The 14,324-nt window shown below is 40.0% G+C and overlaps 1 protein-coding gene across 2 annotated transcripts in view; it reads right to left on the bottom strand.

The window, feature by feature from the left end:
- Positions 1 to 14,324, bottom strand: part of SMURF2 (SMAD specific E3 ubiquitin protein ligase 2) — a 129,162-nt gene that overhangs the window by 15,822 nt on the left and 99,016 nt on the right. For both annotated transcript variants that reach the window (XM_058561381.1, XM_058561382.1), the window contains one exon: positions 9,832 to 9,990. In XM_058561381.1, the coding sequence (XP_058417364.1) occupies positions 9,832 to 9,990 (159 nt within the window). The remainder of the gene's footprint in view (positions 1 to 9,831; positions 9,991 to 14,324) is intronic.

Below are 14,324 nucleotides of genomic sequence, written 5' to 3' on the forward strand. Positions count from 1 at the left end.
ATACTCCCTAAACAATTGTATTAATCCTATGCCAAAAAAAAAAAAAAAAAGAACTTGGGTACACCTTACACCAGATACAAAAATTTAACTCAAAATCCATCAGAAACCTCAATGTAAAACCTAAAGCCATAAAACTTCTGAAAGAAAGAAGAAAATTTTTATGACTTGTGTTAGGCAAAGATTTATTAGATATGACAGCAAAAAGCACAATTCATAAGTGAACAAATATCAATTGAACTTCATCAAAATTTCAAAGAAAACTTCTGCTTTTCAAAAGACACTGTTAAGAAATTGAAAAGACAAGCCATGGACTCTAGGAGAAAATCTTTCCAAAGCATATATCTGATATAGTACTTGTATCTCAAATTATCTACAGAACTCTCAAAATTCAAAAATTAAAAAAACTCACTTTTTTAAAAAAGGAGGCAAAAAATTTCACCAGAGAAGATATACAGATGGCAAATAAGCACATGAAAAGATGCTCAACGTTATTAGTTAGAGAAATGCACACTAAAACTACAATGAGATATCTATTACAATGTCTCAAATTAATAAGATGAACCATAATAAGTGTTAGCAAGGATGTGGAGCAACTACAACTCTCATACACTGCTGGTGGGAATGTCAAATGGTATAAACACTTTGAAAAACAATCTGGTAGTTTTTTAAAAAGTTAAACATAAATCTATCATATGATACAGCCGTTCTACTCCTAGGTATAGATTTATCCAAGAGAAGTGAGAGCGTATGCCCATACAAAGACTTACAATAAAAGTTCATAACAGTTTTATTTGTCATAGCCCCAAACTGCAAACAATCCAAATGTCCATCAACAGGTTATAAATTGTGGTACATCCATACAATGGAATACCACGCAGCAATGAAAAGAAATAAACTACACATGCAACAACAGAGACGAATCTCAAATAATGCTGGGTAAAAGAAACCAAATAAAAAAGAGTACTGTACAAATCCATTTATCTAAAACTCTAGAAAATGCAAATTAATGTATAGCAACAGAAAGCAGATCAGTGGTTGGCTGAAGATGGGGTGTGTTGTGGATTGAATTGTGTCCAAGAAGATATACTGAAGTCCTAACCCTGGGTACCTGTGAAATGTGACCTTTTAGAAATAGGGTCTTTGCAGATGCAATCAACTTAAGACAAGGTCATACTGGATTAGGGTGGCCCTAAATCCAATACACTGGTATCCTTAAATGAAGAGGGAAATTTGGATCCAGACATACAGGAAAGAAGGTGTGGCATAATAAGAAATATACCTTGGTCTTTGTCCTGGGTTCCTGATAAAGAACTCCTAAAATCCTTGAAATTTCCTGAGTAACAGAGGTGACAGGAGTCTTTTGTTCTAATATTTGGTCTTTGTCCCCAGTTCCAGATAGGGAACTCCTAAATCCCTCAGAACTTCCTGGGTATATGAGCATTTTTTGTTTTAATGCGGTGACTCTGGATGGCCTCCTAGATAGCTTCAGGACGGGGGCTGGTCGCCAGAAAGACCGAGGCTTGATTAGAAGCTTGGAACTTTCAGCCCTATCTCCCCAACCTCTGGGGAGGGGAGAGGAGCTGGAGGTTGAGTTAATAATCTATCATGCCTATGTGATGACATCTCCTAAATGGTGGCATTCAGAGAGCTACCGGGTTGGTGAACACTTTGAGGTGCTGGGAGGGTGAAGCAGCTGGAGAGGGCATGGAAGCTCTGTGCACCTCCTTGCCCTATGCCTCTCTTCCATTTGGCTGTTCCTGAGTTGTATCCTTTATAATAAACTGGTAATAGTAAACAAAGTATTTCCCTTAGTTCTATGAGCCATTCTAGCAAATTATTGAACCCAAAGAGGGGGTCTGGGAACTCCTGATTTATAGCCCGCTGGTAAGAAGCATGAGAGGCCTAGGCCTTGTGATTGGCGTCTGAAGTGGGGACAGTCTGGTGGGACCGATCCCTTACCCTGTGGGGTCTGACACTAACTATGGGTAGTGTCAAAACGGAACTCAATCAAGAGTGACGTCAGCATCGTGGCAGAGTGAGCTTTACCCATGGAACTCTCCCCCTCTAAGACACAACATAAAGGACATTCATATTCCAACAGAAGCTATTCACACAACACAGGGGACATCTGAGGCACCCACACAGCCGTACACCTGAGGACTGAGGTGCTGGAATCCCCAGAGTAAGTGGAAGGAAGTAAGAGGAGCTTCCTTCCTTCCCCAAGGACTGCGACCCAGAGACTGAGACCACGCGGCTCTCAGAGGAGGGGGAGGGGCAGCTCGCCCTGTGAAAAACAGCGCTGTCCAAGACCCCTCACAGTCTGAGGGGTTCACCCTATGGAGGGAGCAAAACTGTTGCCAGGGTAGTTTCAACAAGCTAGCCCCCAGGAGAGCAGAGAGTGACAGCGAGGTGAGAAACCTCTGAGATTGGGGAGGCGAAAGTAAGCGCCCCTCCCCCACCCCGGCCAGCCCGACTGGCGCCGCAGCTCACCCCTATCCCCAGAGGCAGCGGCCGTCAGGCACCCGGGCCCCACTCCACAGGCAGCAGCCCCCAGGAACCTGGGCCCGACCAGCAGTGGAGCGAGCCTGCGCCCCCACACCAGAGGCAGCGGCAGCTCAGGCCCCACCACGCCACAGCCCCAGCTGCTCCAGCTGGACCAAGCCACGGCCCCAGCTTCCCCGGCTCCACCATGCCATGGCCCCAGCTCCTTCGGCTGGACCGTGCACCACCCCCAGCTCCTTTGCTGGACCGCCCCCATCCCCCTGGCTCCAGCTGCTTCAGCTTGGCCTGTGCGCAGACTCCAGCTGACCTGGTACCAGCAACTTCCGCCCACTGCACTCCAGTTCCAGTTTCTTTGGCCCAGTGCACTCCAGTTCCAGTTTCTTTGGCCCAGCACACTCCAGTTCCAGCTTCTTTGGCCCAGTGGCGCTTCAGCTCTTCCTTCTTCAGCCCAGCGCTCTCCAGTTCCAGCTTCTTCAGCCCAGCGGTGCTCCAGCTCCCACTTCTTTGGCCAAGCGCCACTTCAGCTGCAGCTGCTTCAACCCACCAGCACCAGAGCCCCAGCTGCTTCAGCCTACCTGCGCTCCAGTCTCAGCTGTTCCTACGCTCCAGCTCCAGCTGTTCCCACACTTCCTCTCTTGCAGCCTCCACTCAGCCACGCCTCAGATCAGCCAGGGGCCAATGAGAGTGCCCACAGATCGAGGCACCCAGCCTTGACCCTGACCCAGCTGCAGCAAGAGGAAACTGCGACCATATATTTTCACTGTGTGGAAAAGTAAGCCAACGCTGACAGGCACCATGCAAAAATATATTAAATCTCCAGACCAAAAGGAAAATGACAAGCACCCAGAAGTCAACCTATCAGGCTCTCAGCCAATTTCTCGACAGACTTTACAGGCTAGGAGAGAGTGGAACGATATATTCAAAATTCTGAAGGACAAAAAGTTTCAGCCAAGAATACTCTATCCAGCAAAAATATCCTTCAGATATGATGGAGAAATAATAACTATCCCAAATAAACAAAAGCTAAGGGAGTTCATTGCCACAAGACCCCCACGACAATAAGTGCTCAAAAAGGCCCTCATCCCTGAGGAAAAAAAGAGAAAGGGGATTCACAGTTTTGAACAAGGAGGAAAATAGGTCGACAAAACCAGAAAAATTGCAGTCCTCTATCAAAATAGATTACCAAACACTTAATTATAAAACCAAAGATCAAGGGAAGGTAAGCACCAAGCATAAATATAACCTCATCATGTTAAACACAAACTCACAACACAAGAAAGAATAAGATGTGACAACAATAACGCAGAAGAGGAAAGGGATCAAATCGACTTAGTCTAAGGGAATAAGAGGCCATCAAAAAATGGACTATCACATCCACGAGATTTTTTTATACAAACCTCATGGTAACCACTAACCAAATAATCAGAACAGAATCACACACGATAAAGAAAAAGAAAATTAAGAGAACCCCCATACAGAACTACCAAACTAAGTTTGTAGTCCAAAACACATGGGACTAGAAACAAAAGAAATGCAAAAGAACCGGAAAAAGAGCAATAAAATAACAACAACAAGCCCCCATATATCAATAATTACCCTAAATGTAAATGGACTGAATTCTCCAATCAAAAGACACAGAATGGTGGGATGGATTAAAAAACAAGACCCAACAATTTGCTGCCTCCAGGAAACACATCTCAGCTCTACAGACAAACAAAGGCTCAGAGTGAAAGGATGGAAGACAATACTCCAAGCTAATGGCAAACAAAAGAAAGCAGGTGTTGCCATACTTATATCAGACAAAGCTGACTTCAAGATAAAACAAGTAATGAGAGACAAAGAGGAGCAATATATAATGATAAAAGGGACACTCCACCAGGACGACATATCACTTTTAAATATATATGCACCCAATACAGCAGCACCAAGGTACATAAAGCAACTATTAACAAACCTAAAAGGACATATTAACAACAACACAATAATAGTAGGGGATCTTAACACCCCACTCTCATCAATGGACAGATCATCCAGACAGAAAGTCGATAAGGAAATAATGGACCTAAACGAAAAACTAGATGAGATGGACTCAACAGACATATACAGAGCACTCCATCCAAACACAGCAGATTACACATTCTTCTCAAGCACGCATGGAACATTCTCAAGAATAGACCATATGTTGAGAAACAAGGCATTCTTATATAAATTTAAGAAGACTGAAATCATAACAAGCATCTTTTCAGACCATAATGCCATGAAGTTAGAAATCAACTACACGGAAAAAACCAGGAAAGTGACAAAGCTGTGGCAACTCAATAACATGCTACTAAACCACCAATGGATCATTGATGAAATTAATGGAGAAATCAAAGCATATCTGGAGACAAATGAAAATGAAAATACACCATACCAACTCATATGGGATGCAGCAAAAGCAGTCCTGAGAGGGAAACTCATAGCAATACAGGCCCATCTTAACAAACAAGAAAAAGCCCAAATAAGCAACCTCAAACTATGCCTAACAGAATCAGACAAAGAAGAACAAACAAAGCCTAAAGTCAGCAGAAGGAAGGAAATAATAAAAATCAGAGCAGAAATAAATGAAATTGAAATAAAAAAAACAGTAGAAAGAATCAATGAAACAAAGAGCTGGTTCTTTGAGAAGAAAAACAAAATTGACAAACCCTTAGCCAGACTCACCAAGGCAAAAAGAGAGAAAGCTCACATAAATAAAATTAGAAATGAAAAAGGAGAGGGGCTGGCTCCGTGGCGTAGCGGTTAAGTGCGCGTGCTCCACTGCTGGCGGGTGGGGTTTGGATCCCAGGCGCGCACCGAGGCACCGCTTGTCAAGCCATGCTGCGGCAGCATGCCATATAAAGTGGAGGAAGATGGCTACGGATGTTGGCCCAGGGCCAGTCTTCCTCAGCAAAAAGAGGAGCATTGGCATGGATGTTAGCTCAGGGCTGATCTTCCTCACACACACACACAAAAAAAACAAAAAGAAATGAAAAAGGAGAAATTACAACAGATACCAGAGAAATACAAAAGACTATAAGAGAATACTATGAAAAACCATATGCCAACAAATTGGACAATCTAGAAGAAATGGATAAATTTCTAGACTCATACAACCTCCCAAAACTGAATCAAGAAGAAATAGAGAACCTGAATAGACCAATCACAAGGAAAGAGATTGAAACAGTAATCAAAAACCTCCCAAAAAATAAAAGTCCAGGACCAGATGGCTTCTCTGGAGAATTTTACCAAATATTCAAAGAAGACTTAATACCTATCCTTCTCAAACTATTCCAAAAAATAGAGGAAGATGGAACACTCCCCAACACATTCTACGAGGCCAACATCACCCTAATACCAAAGCCAGGCAAAGACAATACTAAGAAGGAAAACTACAGACCAATATCCCTGATGAACACAGATGCAAAAATCCTCAACAAAATATTGGCAAACTGAATACAGCAATACATTAAAAAGATCCTACACCATGATCAAGTGGAATTTATACCAGGGACACAGGGATGGTTCAACATCCGCAAATCAATCAAGGTGATACACCACATTAACAAAACGAGGAATAAAAACCATATGATCATCTCAATAGATGCAGAGAAGGCTTTTGACCAGATCCAACATCCATTTATGATAAAAACTCTCAACAAAATGGGTAGAGAAGGAAAGTACCTTAACATAATAAAGGCCATATATGGCAAACCCACAGCCAACATCATACTCAATGGGGAAAAACTGAAAGCCACCCTTCTGAAAACAGGGACAAGACAAAGGTGCCCACTCTCGCCACTCTTATTCAACACAGCATTGGAGATTGTGGCCAGACCAATTAGGCAAGAAAAAGGAATAAAAGGAATCCAAATAAGCAACGAAGAAGTGAAACTCTCACTGTTTGCAGATGACATGATGTTATATATAGAAAACCCTAAACAATCCATTGGAAAACTATTAGAAATAATCAACAACTACAGCCAAGTGGCAGGGTACAACATCAACTTACAGAAATCAGTTGCATTTCTATATACCAACAACAAACTAACAGAAAGAGAACTCAAGAAGACAATCCCATTTACAACTGCAACAAAAAGAATAAAACATCTAGGAATAAATTTAACCCAGGAAGTGAAAGACCTACACAACGAAAACTATAAGACATTAATGAGTGAAATCAATGATGACATAAAGAAATGTAAAAATATTCCATGCACTTGGATTGAAAGAATAAACATAGCTAAAATGTCCATACTACCTAAAGCAACCTACAGATTCAATGCAATCCCAATCAGAATCCCAGGGACACTCTTCACAGAAATAGAACAAAGAATACTAACATTCACATGGGGCAACAAAAGACCCTGTACAGCTAAAGCAATCCTGAAAAAGAAGAACAAGGCTGGAGGCATCACAATCCCGGACTTCAAAACATACTACAAACCGACAGTAATCAAAACAGCATGGTACTGGTACAAAAACAGACACACAGATCAATGGAACAGAATTGAAAGCCCAGAAATAAAACCTCATATCTATGGGCAGCTAATCTTTGACAAAGGAGCTAAGGACATGCAGTGGAGAAAGGAAAGTCCCTTCAATAAATGGTGCTGGGAAAACCTGACAGCCACTTGCAAAAGAATGAAACTAGATCATCTGCTTTCACCATACACAAAAATTAACTCAAAATGGATCAAAGACCTGAAGGTGAGACCTGAAACTATAAAACTCCTGGAGGAAAATACAGGTAGTACACTACTTGCCATCAGCCATAAAGGGGTCTTTTTGAATTCCATGTCTACTCAGACAAGGGAAACAAAAGAAAAAATAAACAAGTGGGACTTCATCAGATCAAAGAGTTTCTACAAGGCAAATGAAACCAGGATCAAAATGAATAGGGAGGGCCAGCCCCATGGCTTAGCGGTTAAGTGCGCACACTCCGCTGCTGGCGGCCCGGGTTCGGATCCCGGGCACACACCGATGCGCACCACTTCTCCGGCCATCCTGAGGCCGCGTCCCCCATACATCAACTAGAAGGATGTGCAGCTATGACATACAACTATCTACTGGGGCTTTGGGGGGAAAATAAATAAATAAATAAAATCTTTAAAAAAAAAAAAAAAAGAATAGGGAACCCACCAGCTGGGAAAAAATATTTGCAAACCATATATCTGACAAGGGATTAATCTCCATAATATATAAAGAACACACAGAACTGAATAACAAAAAAACAAACAACCCAATCAAAAAATGGGCAGAGGAAATGAACAGACACATCTCCAAAGAAGATATACAGATGGTCAATAGGCACATGAAAAGATGCTCAACATCACTAATCATCAGGGAAATGCAAATCAAAACCACACTAAGATATCACCTCACACCCGTTAGAATGGCTATAATCACCAAGACAAAAAGCTACAAATGCTGGACAGGCTGTGGAGAAATAGGAACCCTAATCCACAGCTGGTGGGAATGCAAACTGGTGCAGCCTCTATGGAAAACCGTATGGAGAGTCCTCAAAAAATTAAAAATAGAAATACCTTATGATCCAGCTACCCCACTACTGGGTATCTACCCAACAAACCTGAACTCAACAATCCAAAGAGGCTTATGCACTCCTATGTTCATTGCAGCATTATTCACTATAGCCAAGACATGGAAGCAATGCCAGTGTCCCTCGACTGATGACTGGATAAAGAAGATGTGGTATATATATACCATGGAATACTACTCAGCCATAAAAAAAGACAAAATCGGGGCCGACCCGGTGGTGCAAGCAGTTAAGTGCGTGCACTCCGTTGCGGCGGCCCGGGGTCTGCTGGTTTGGATCCTGGGCGCGCACCAACGCACCGCTTGTCAAGCCATGCTGTGGCGGCATCCCATATAAAGTGGAGGAAGATGGGCATGGATGTTAGCCCAGGGCCAGTCTTTCTTGGCAAAAAGAGGAGGATTGGCAGATATTAGCTCAGGGCCGATCTTCCTCACCAAAAAAAAAAAAGACAAAATCGTCCCATTTGCAACAAGATGGATGGACCTGGAGGGTATTATGTTAAGCAAAATAAGCCAGAAAGAGAAAGACAAACAGTGCATGATTTCACTCATATGTGGAAGATAAACCAACACATGGACAGACAGAACTGTTTGGTGGTTACCAGGGGCTAGGGGGGTGGGAGGTGGGCACAAGGGGTGGAGGGATGCACTTATATGGTGACTGATAAACAATAATGTACAACAAAAATTTCACAATAAAAAATATAGATATATAAAAAAATTGGAAAAAAAAAAAACGGAACTCAATCATTGTACACCCAGTTGGTGTCTGAAGACATGGAGAATTAGTAGCTTTGAGGGAAAAAACCCACATTTTGGTGTCAGAAGTTTTGTGGGTAGAAACATCATAGAAGGCCATGTGAAGACAAAGACAAAGATTGGGATGATGTCTCTATAAGCCAAGGAACAGCAAGGTTTCCAGCAACCACCAGAAACTATGACAGAGGCATAGAACAGGTTCTCCTTCAGAGCCTCCAGAAGGAAGCAACCCTGGTGACAACTTGATTCTGAACTCCTAGCCTCCAGAACCATCAGAGAATGAATTTCTGGTGTTTTAAACCACCCAGTGTGTGACATTTTGTTACGGCAGCCCTAGGAAACTAATATAGGTGGAAGCACTACGGGAAGGGACAGGAGGAGGAATTATGAAGAGGCATGAGGAACCTTTTGGGAATGATGGGTATATTCACTATCTTCAGTGTGGTGAGAGTTTCACAGGTGTATATGTCACAACTTAAACTGTACACTTTAAATACGTACAGTTTACTGTACATCAATTACATTTCAATAAAGCTCATTTTAAAAAAAAATCCAGGGTACATCAAGCCCATTCATAAAGACTTGTGTGAAAGACTAAGTCCTACAAATGGGAAAGAACGCCTAAAGATGAAGGACCGAAAAAAGCAAAAAAATCCTCTGGAATGGATTCAGCTATCCTGGAACTATTTCTGATGCACTCGGGAGGAAAAATATCTATCTACCCCATAAAGCAGCCTGTCTCTTCAGGTGTTAGGGTACATCTCTGATACATACCTTTTTCCTAACATTTCAGGATAGGTTCCTACTTAAACACAGTGGGATTAAAATACTCATATCAGAGTAAAACTTGTCATACTCTTACATAAAGTTTTGTTCCACAAAAAAAATTTATAATCGAAGAGAGTAGACACTCTATAACATTTATTACAAAAAGCATCTATAAGTCTTCTCTTGTTCAGAACCTGCATTTTACCATGTAGTGTTTCAAAAACTTACTTTAGAACTAAATGCAAGTTAGCAGAGAGTCGAGGATCTGTGAACTGTGTTGTTCTGTTGTTATGGTCAACAAAATAAACTCTGCCTGTTGCCGTATTACGGATCTCCCATCCAGGAGGCAACGGACCAAGCTCTTCACAATTGATGTTGCTAAGATCCCTGCAAAAACAAATATAAAGTAAAAAATACCTCATTGCTGGGCCTGCTGAGCCAAGCAAGTGTAAATGACACAGAACAATTTCATGAAGTCTGAGAAAACGTATTGTTTCAGAAACTTGAGATGTTCAGCTGGAATCTTTAAATCCCAATGGTTTAACAAACTCGCATATTCAAAACCCAATCCATAAATGGTTCAGAAATGTATCACATAGCCTACATTTTTAGTTAAGTTCGTTCCTGGGCTTTAATGTAATACAGATTTTAGATTACTATAAAAGCAATCACAACATTTGCCAATATAAACTGTACTTCAATACTTGTCTGACAAAATATTGTTTTACAAATGTCAGTAAAATAAAGAATTAAATGTTTTCTAAAATTCCCTTCAATTATTTGTCTTTACTACACCATAAAATTTGTGTAAATAAATGTTCATTCCATGATTAATTTTAAGCTCTCCAACAAAGCAAAACTGGAAATGTTACTGAAATTATGATCCTGAAAATAATCACAGTATATATTTTAAAGGATAACTGCTCTATTTTGAATTTTGAAATCTGTAAAGTTAGTAAATGAAGAACCTGTTTAAGACACCTAAGGAAGAATGCTCTAAGGCGTACTGCTACAATAAAAAAAGCAAAAAGACTTCTAATGGACCAAAGACCATTGTTGTTATATTACACATTCTTAAAACACTATTATATACAGACAAAGATTTACAGGACCTTAAAGAATGAAATAAAAGCAGCATGTCTAATGTAAACAAACTATAACAGATAATTATAATGACAAATCTCATCAAAATCATGTTTTAAACGTTAAACTAGAAAAAGATTTTTCCTGAAATAACCTCTTTTTGGTCATAATGAAACACAATGATGGGCACATATAAGCACCCACAGATTTGTTGAAACAATGATTTTGACTTTCTGCTCATAGGCACTCCAAGAGACTCTTCTGGTACTGAACAACTAATACTTGGAAAGAACACACTATTTGAGACACTGCTAGTCTCAAAAGAGGCAGAGGAAAAAATTCCAAGAATCTTCCTCAAATGTTTTTTTAAAAAGTGAATTCAGCTGGAGCTGGTACCTGAGTGGCAGGCAGGCAGAGGGGTAGGGCTGCCAGAGGGTAGTTGTTAATTGGGAAACTCAGCCCTAGGTCAGCAGTAGGGTTGGAAAAGGAAATTTGGAACTTCCCTACTAAACAGAGAACTCAAAGAGAGGATGAAGTAATTTCAGGAAAACTTTCTAAATTCCCACTTTAGGTCCACACAACTCCAACCAATTAAGATCAAACAAACTCATAATCAGAGATCACCAACACTTCAGAAAGGAAAATCATGATGACAGAGTTTCAGTGAAAACAGTAAACCACACGATTACATCCCCAAGTCCTGTCAGAGATCACAGAGATAACAGCTATGATATGCAACACAAAAAAATAAAAGGATGGGGTCGGCCCCGTGGCATAGTGGTTAAGTTCACGCGCTCTGCTTCAGTGGCCCAGAGTTCACAGGTTCAGATGCTAGGTACGGTCCTATGCACCGCTCATCAAGCCATGGTATGGCAGCATCCCATATACAAAATGGAGGAAGATGGGCACAGGTGTTAGCTCAGGGCTAATCTTCCTCAGCAAAAAGAGGAAGACTGACAACCGATGTTAGCTCAGGGCCAAGCTTCCTTACCAAAAAAATAAATAAAAGAGAACAATTACAAAGACAAACTATCAATGAGAGATAATTAAGAATGAACAGATGAAGTTTTTAAATGAAACTTTTAGAAATGAAAAGCAGTTATTGAAATCAAAGAATGAATAATTCTTTTGACGTAATGCAGAATTTGGTTTTATATCATTTTACTTAGAATTTTATAAATCTATAGTCATATGTGGGCGAGATCTAAACAACTGATATAAAAGAGCAGAAAACTGGAAATAATCTTTATGTGCAATTGGTTATGCACATGATTAAAGAAAAATGGAATTCTATGCAGCCATAAAAAGTAATGCAGATCTGTATTTCAAGACTACATAGTCAGTATGCAATATAATGCATAACAAAGCATTAATCATTGTTTTAAAGAGAAATGCAAAACATGATAAAATGAGACGTCTCAGATAAATCTAAGTTTACTGGATATCTTTAAATACAGTTAGTTTTAAAGTGTCTGAGGGGGCCAGCCCCATGGCGTAGCGGTTAAGTGCATGCGCTCCACTGCTGGTGGCCTGGGTTCGGATCCCAGGTGCACACCGACACACCGCCTGTCAGGCCATGCTGTGGCGGCGTCCCACATAAAGTGGAGGAAGATTGGCACGGATGTTAGCTCAGGGCCAGTCTTCCTCAGCAAAAAGAGGAGGAGTGGCATGGATGTTAGCTCAGAGCTGATCTTCCTCACAAAAAAAAAAAAAAAAACACCTATATTTAGGGTGCTGGCCCCATGGCATAGCGGTTAAGTGCATGCGCTCCGCTGCTGGCGGCCCGGGTTTGGATCCCAGGCGCATACCAACGTGCCGCTTGTCGGGCCATGCTGTGGCGGCATCCCACATAAAGTGGGGGAAGATGGGCACGGATGTTAGCTCAGGGCCAGTTTTCCTCAGCAAAAAGAAGAGGATTGGCGTGGATGTTAGCTCAGGCTGATCTTCCTCAAAAAAAAAAAAAAAGTGTCTGAGTTCCACAATTTTATAAATGTCTTTGATTGAATAGTGATGATATTTTAATAGAACCTAAATATTTATAGTCTGCTTTGATAAAAGATCCTCCACACAAAAGGCATATTTACTAAAGGATGCTCCAAAAGATATGATATACATTTTTAAGATAATTTGGAGCATAGGGACAAAAGAAATCTGAGTATTATTTCATAAAGTCATTATTGAATACTCAACATGAAATAGTCGTAAACCTTTAGAGAAACCCCTTACTCATTAATGAAAAACTGACATGTTTCCCTAGGAATAAGAATATTACCAACAATCGTGACAAAATCCCTCAATTTCAGCTTCACATGAACTATTCTTTCAACAGATAACTCAAGATCAACTTTCTCACTACTGTAAATCATTTAGTTAAAAAAAAATCATTTTTAAACTATACATCTCCTTCCAATGATTTTAAGTTATTTTATAGAAAAGCTCATTATTGACTTTCAATTTGCTTAACAGAATCCAAAACGCTTCTTTTCATAATTTGCATAACAAAACTCTTATTTCTAAAAGTTAGGCCCTTGGGTTTTTTTCGGTGAGCTTATTAATAAAATAAAAATTTCCTCTCCATTACTTTTTCAAAACTAACAGCTTATATTATCAAGACACAGAAATGGCAACCTTGAGACAATAATTAATAATAGCACATTTTCTTAGTTGCCACCTCAAAAGATTCTAATTAAGTTCTATCACAAAGTAAAATATTTTCATTATAATAGTTTTATTTATAAATAAGATCAAAGCAATCCAAGATCAGCTAGTCACATCTATTTTTGATTCAAATATGTGATTCTTGACAAGTAGAGCTCTGAATATAAGCTTTAGGCAGAAAAAGATCTCTTTTTTTTTTTTTGGAGGGGGATGCTGCACTTAATATATAAAATATCCTCATCTTACAAAGGTATATGTGCAGTTTACAAAGTTAATTTAGAATTTAATTTAAAACTCATCTCTTTTTTTTGCAACTTCAACTGGACTACTTGGCACTCTGCAGCTGTTCATTAGAAAATAACTCCAAATAGCTAATAAGTGTTTGAAAAACTTATTTATACTAAAATGTATCAAAAATTATATGCAATTACTAAACTGATTTGTATGTCCTTCCATCTTCTTAAAGTTAAAAGATAGCTGAAGATAGTTGGTTAGTAAATGCACTCAACAATGCCTGCAGTTCAAATGTACAAGTTTTGGCATTTTAAAAAAATTTAATTAGGTTATATCTTTTCTACACTAAAATGAAACTTTATTAAGGAACACAGGAAAGAATACTGAATACACTGATATAAGGTTAAAAATAAAACAAAAAAAAAGTCTACCCAGAAATAAAAATATCAGTCTACTACCCTTTAAAAAAAGGGTATGTATGTTTTTGTAAGGTTTGTATGTTTTTACCCAGCTCAATTTTCAAACTCCTAAAAGACCCATGTTTTTGCCCCAATTTTTTTTTTTTTTTTTTGGTGAGGAAGATTGGCCCTGAGCTAACATCTGTTGCCAATCTTCCTGTTTTTTTGCTGAGGAAGATTGGCCCTGGGCTAACACCTGTGCCCATCTTCCTCTATTTTGTATGTGGGATGCCGCCACAGCACGGCTTGATGAGTGGTGTGTCAGTCTGTGCCCAGGATCCGAACCTG

Source organism: Diceros bicornis, chromosome 18 (assembly GCF_020826845.1).
Source record: "Diceros bicornis minor isolate mBicDic1 chromosome 18, mDicBic1.mat.cur, whole genome shotgun sequence".
NCBI classification, from domain to species: domain Eukaryota; kingdom Metazoa; phylum Chordata; class Mammalia; order Perissodactyla; family Rhinocerotidae; genus Diceros; species Diceros bicornis.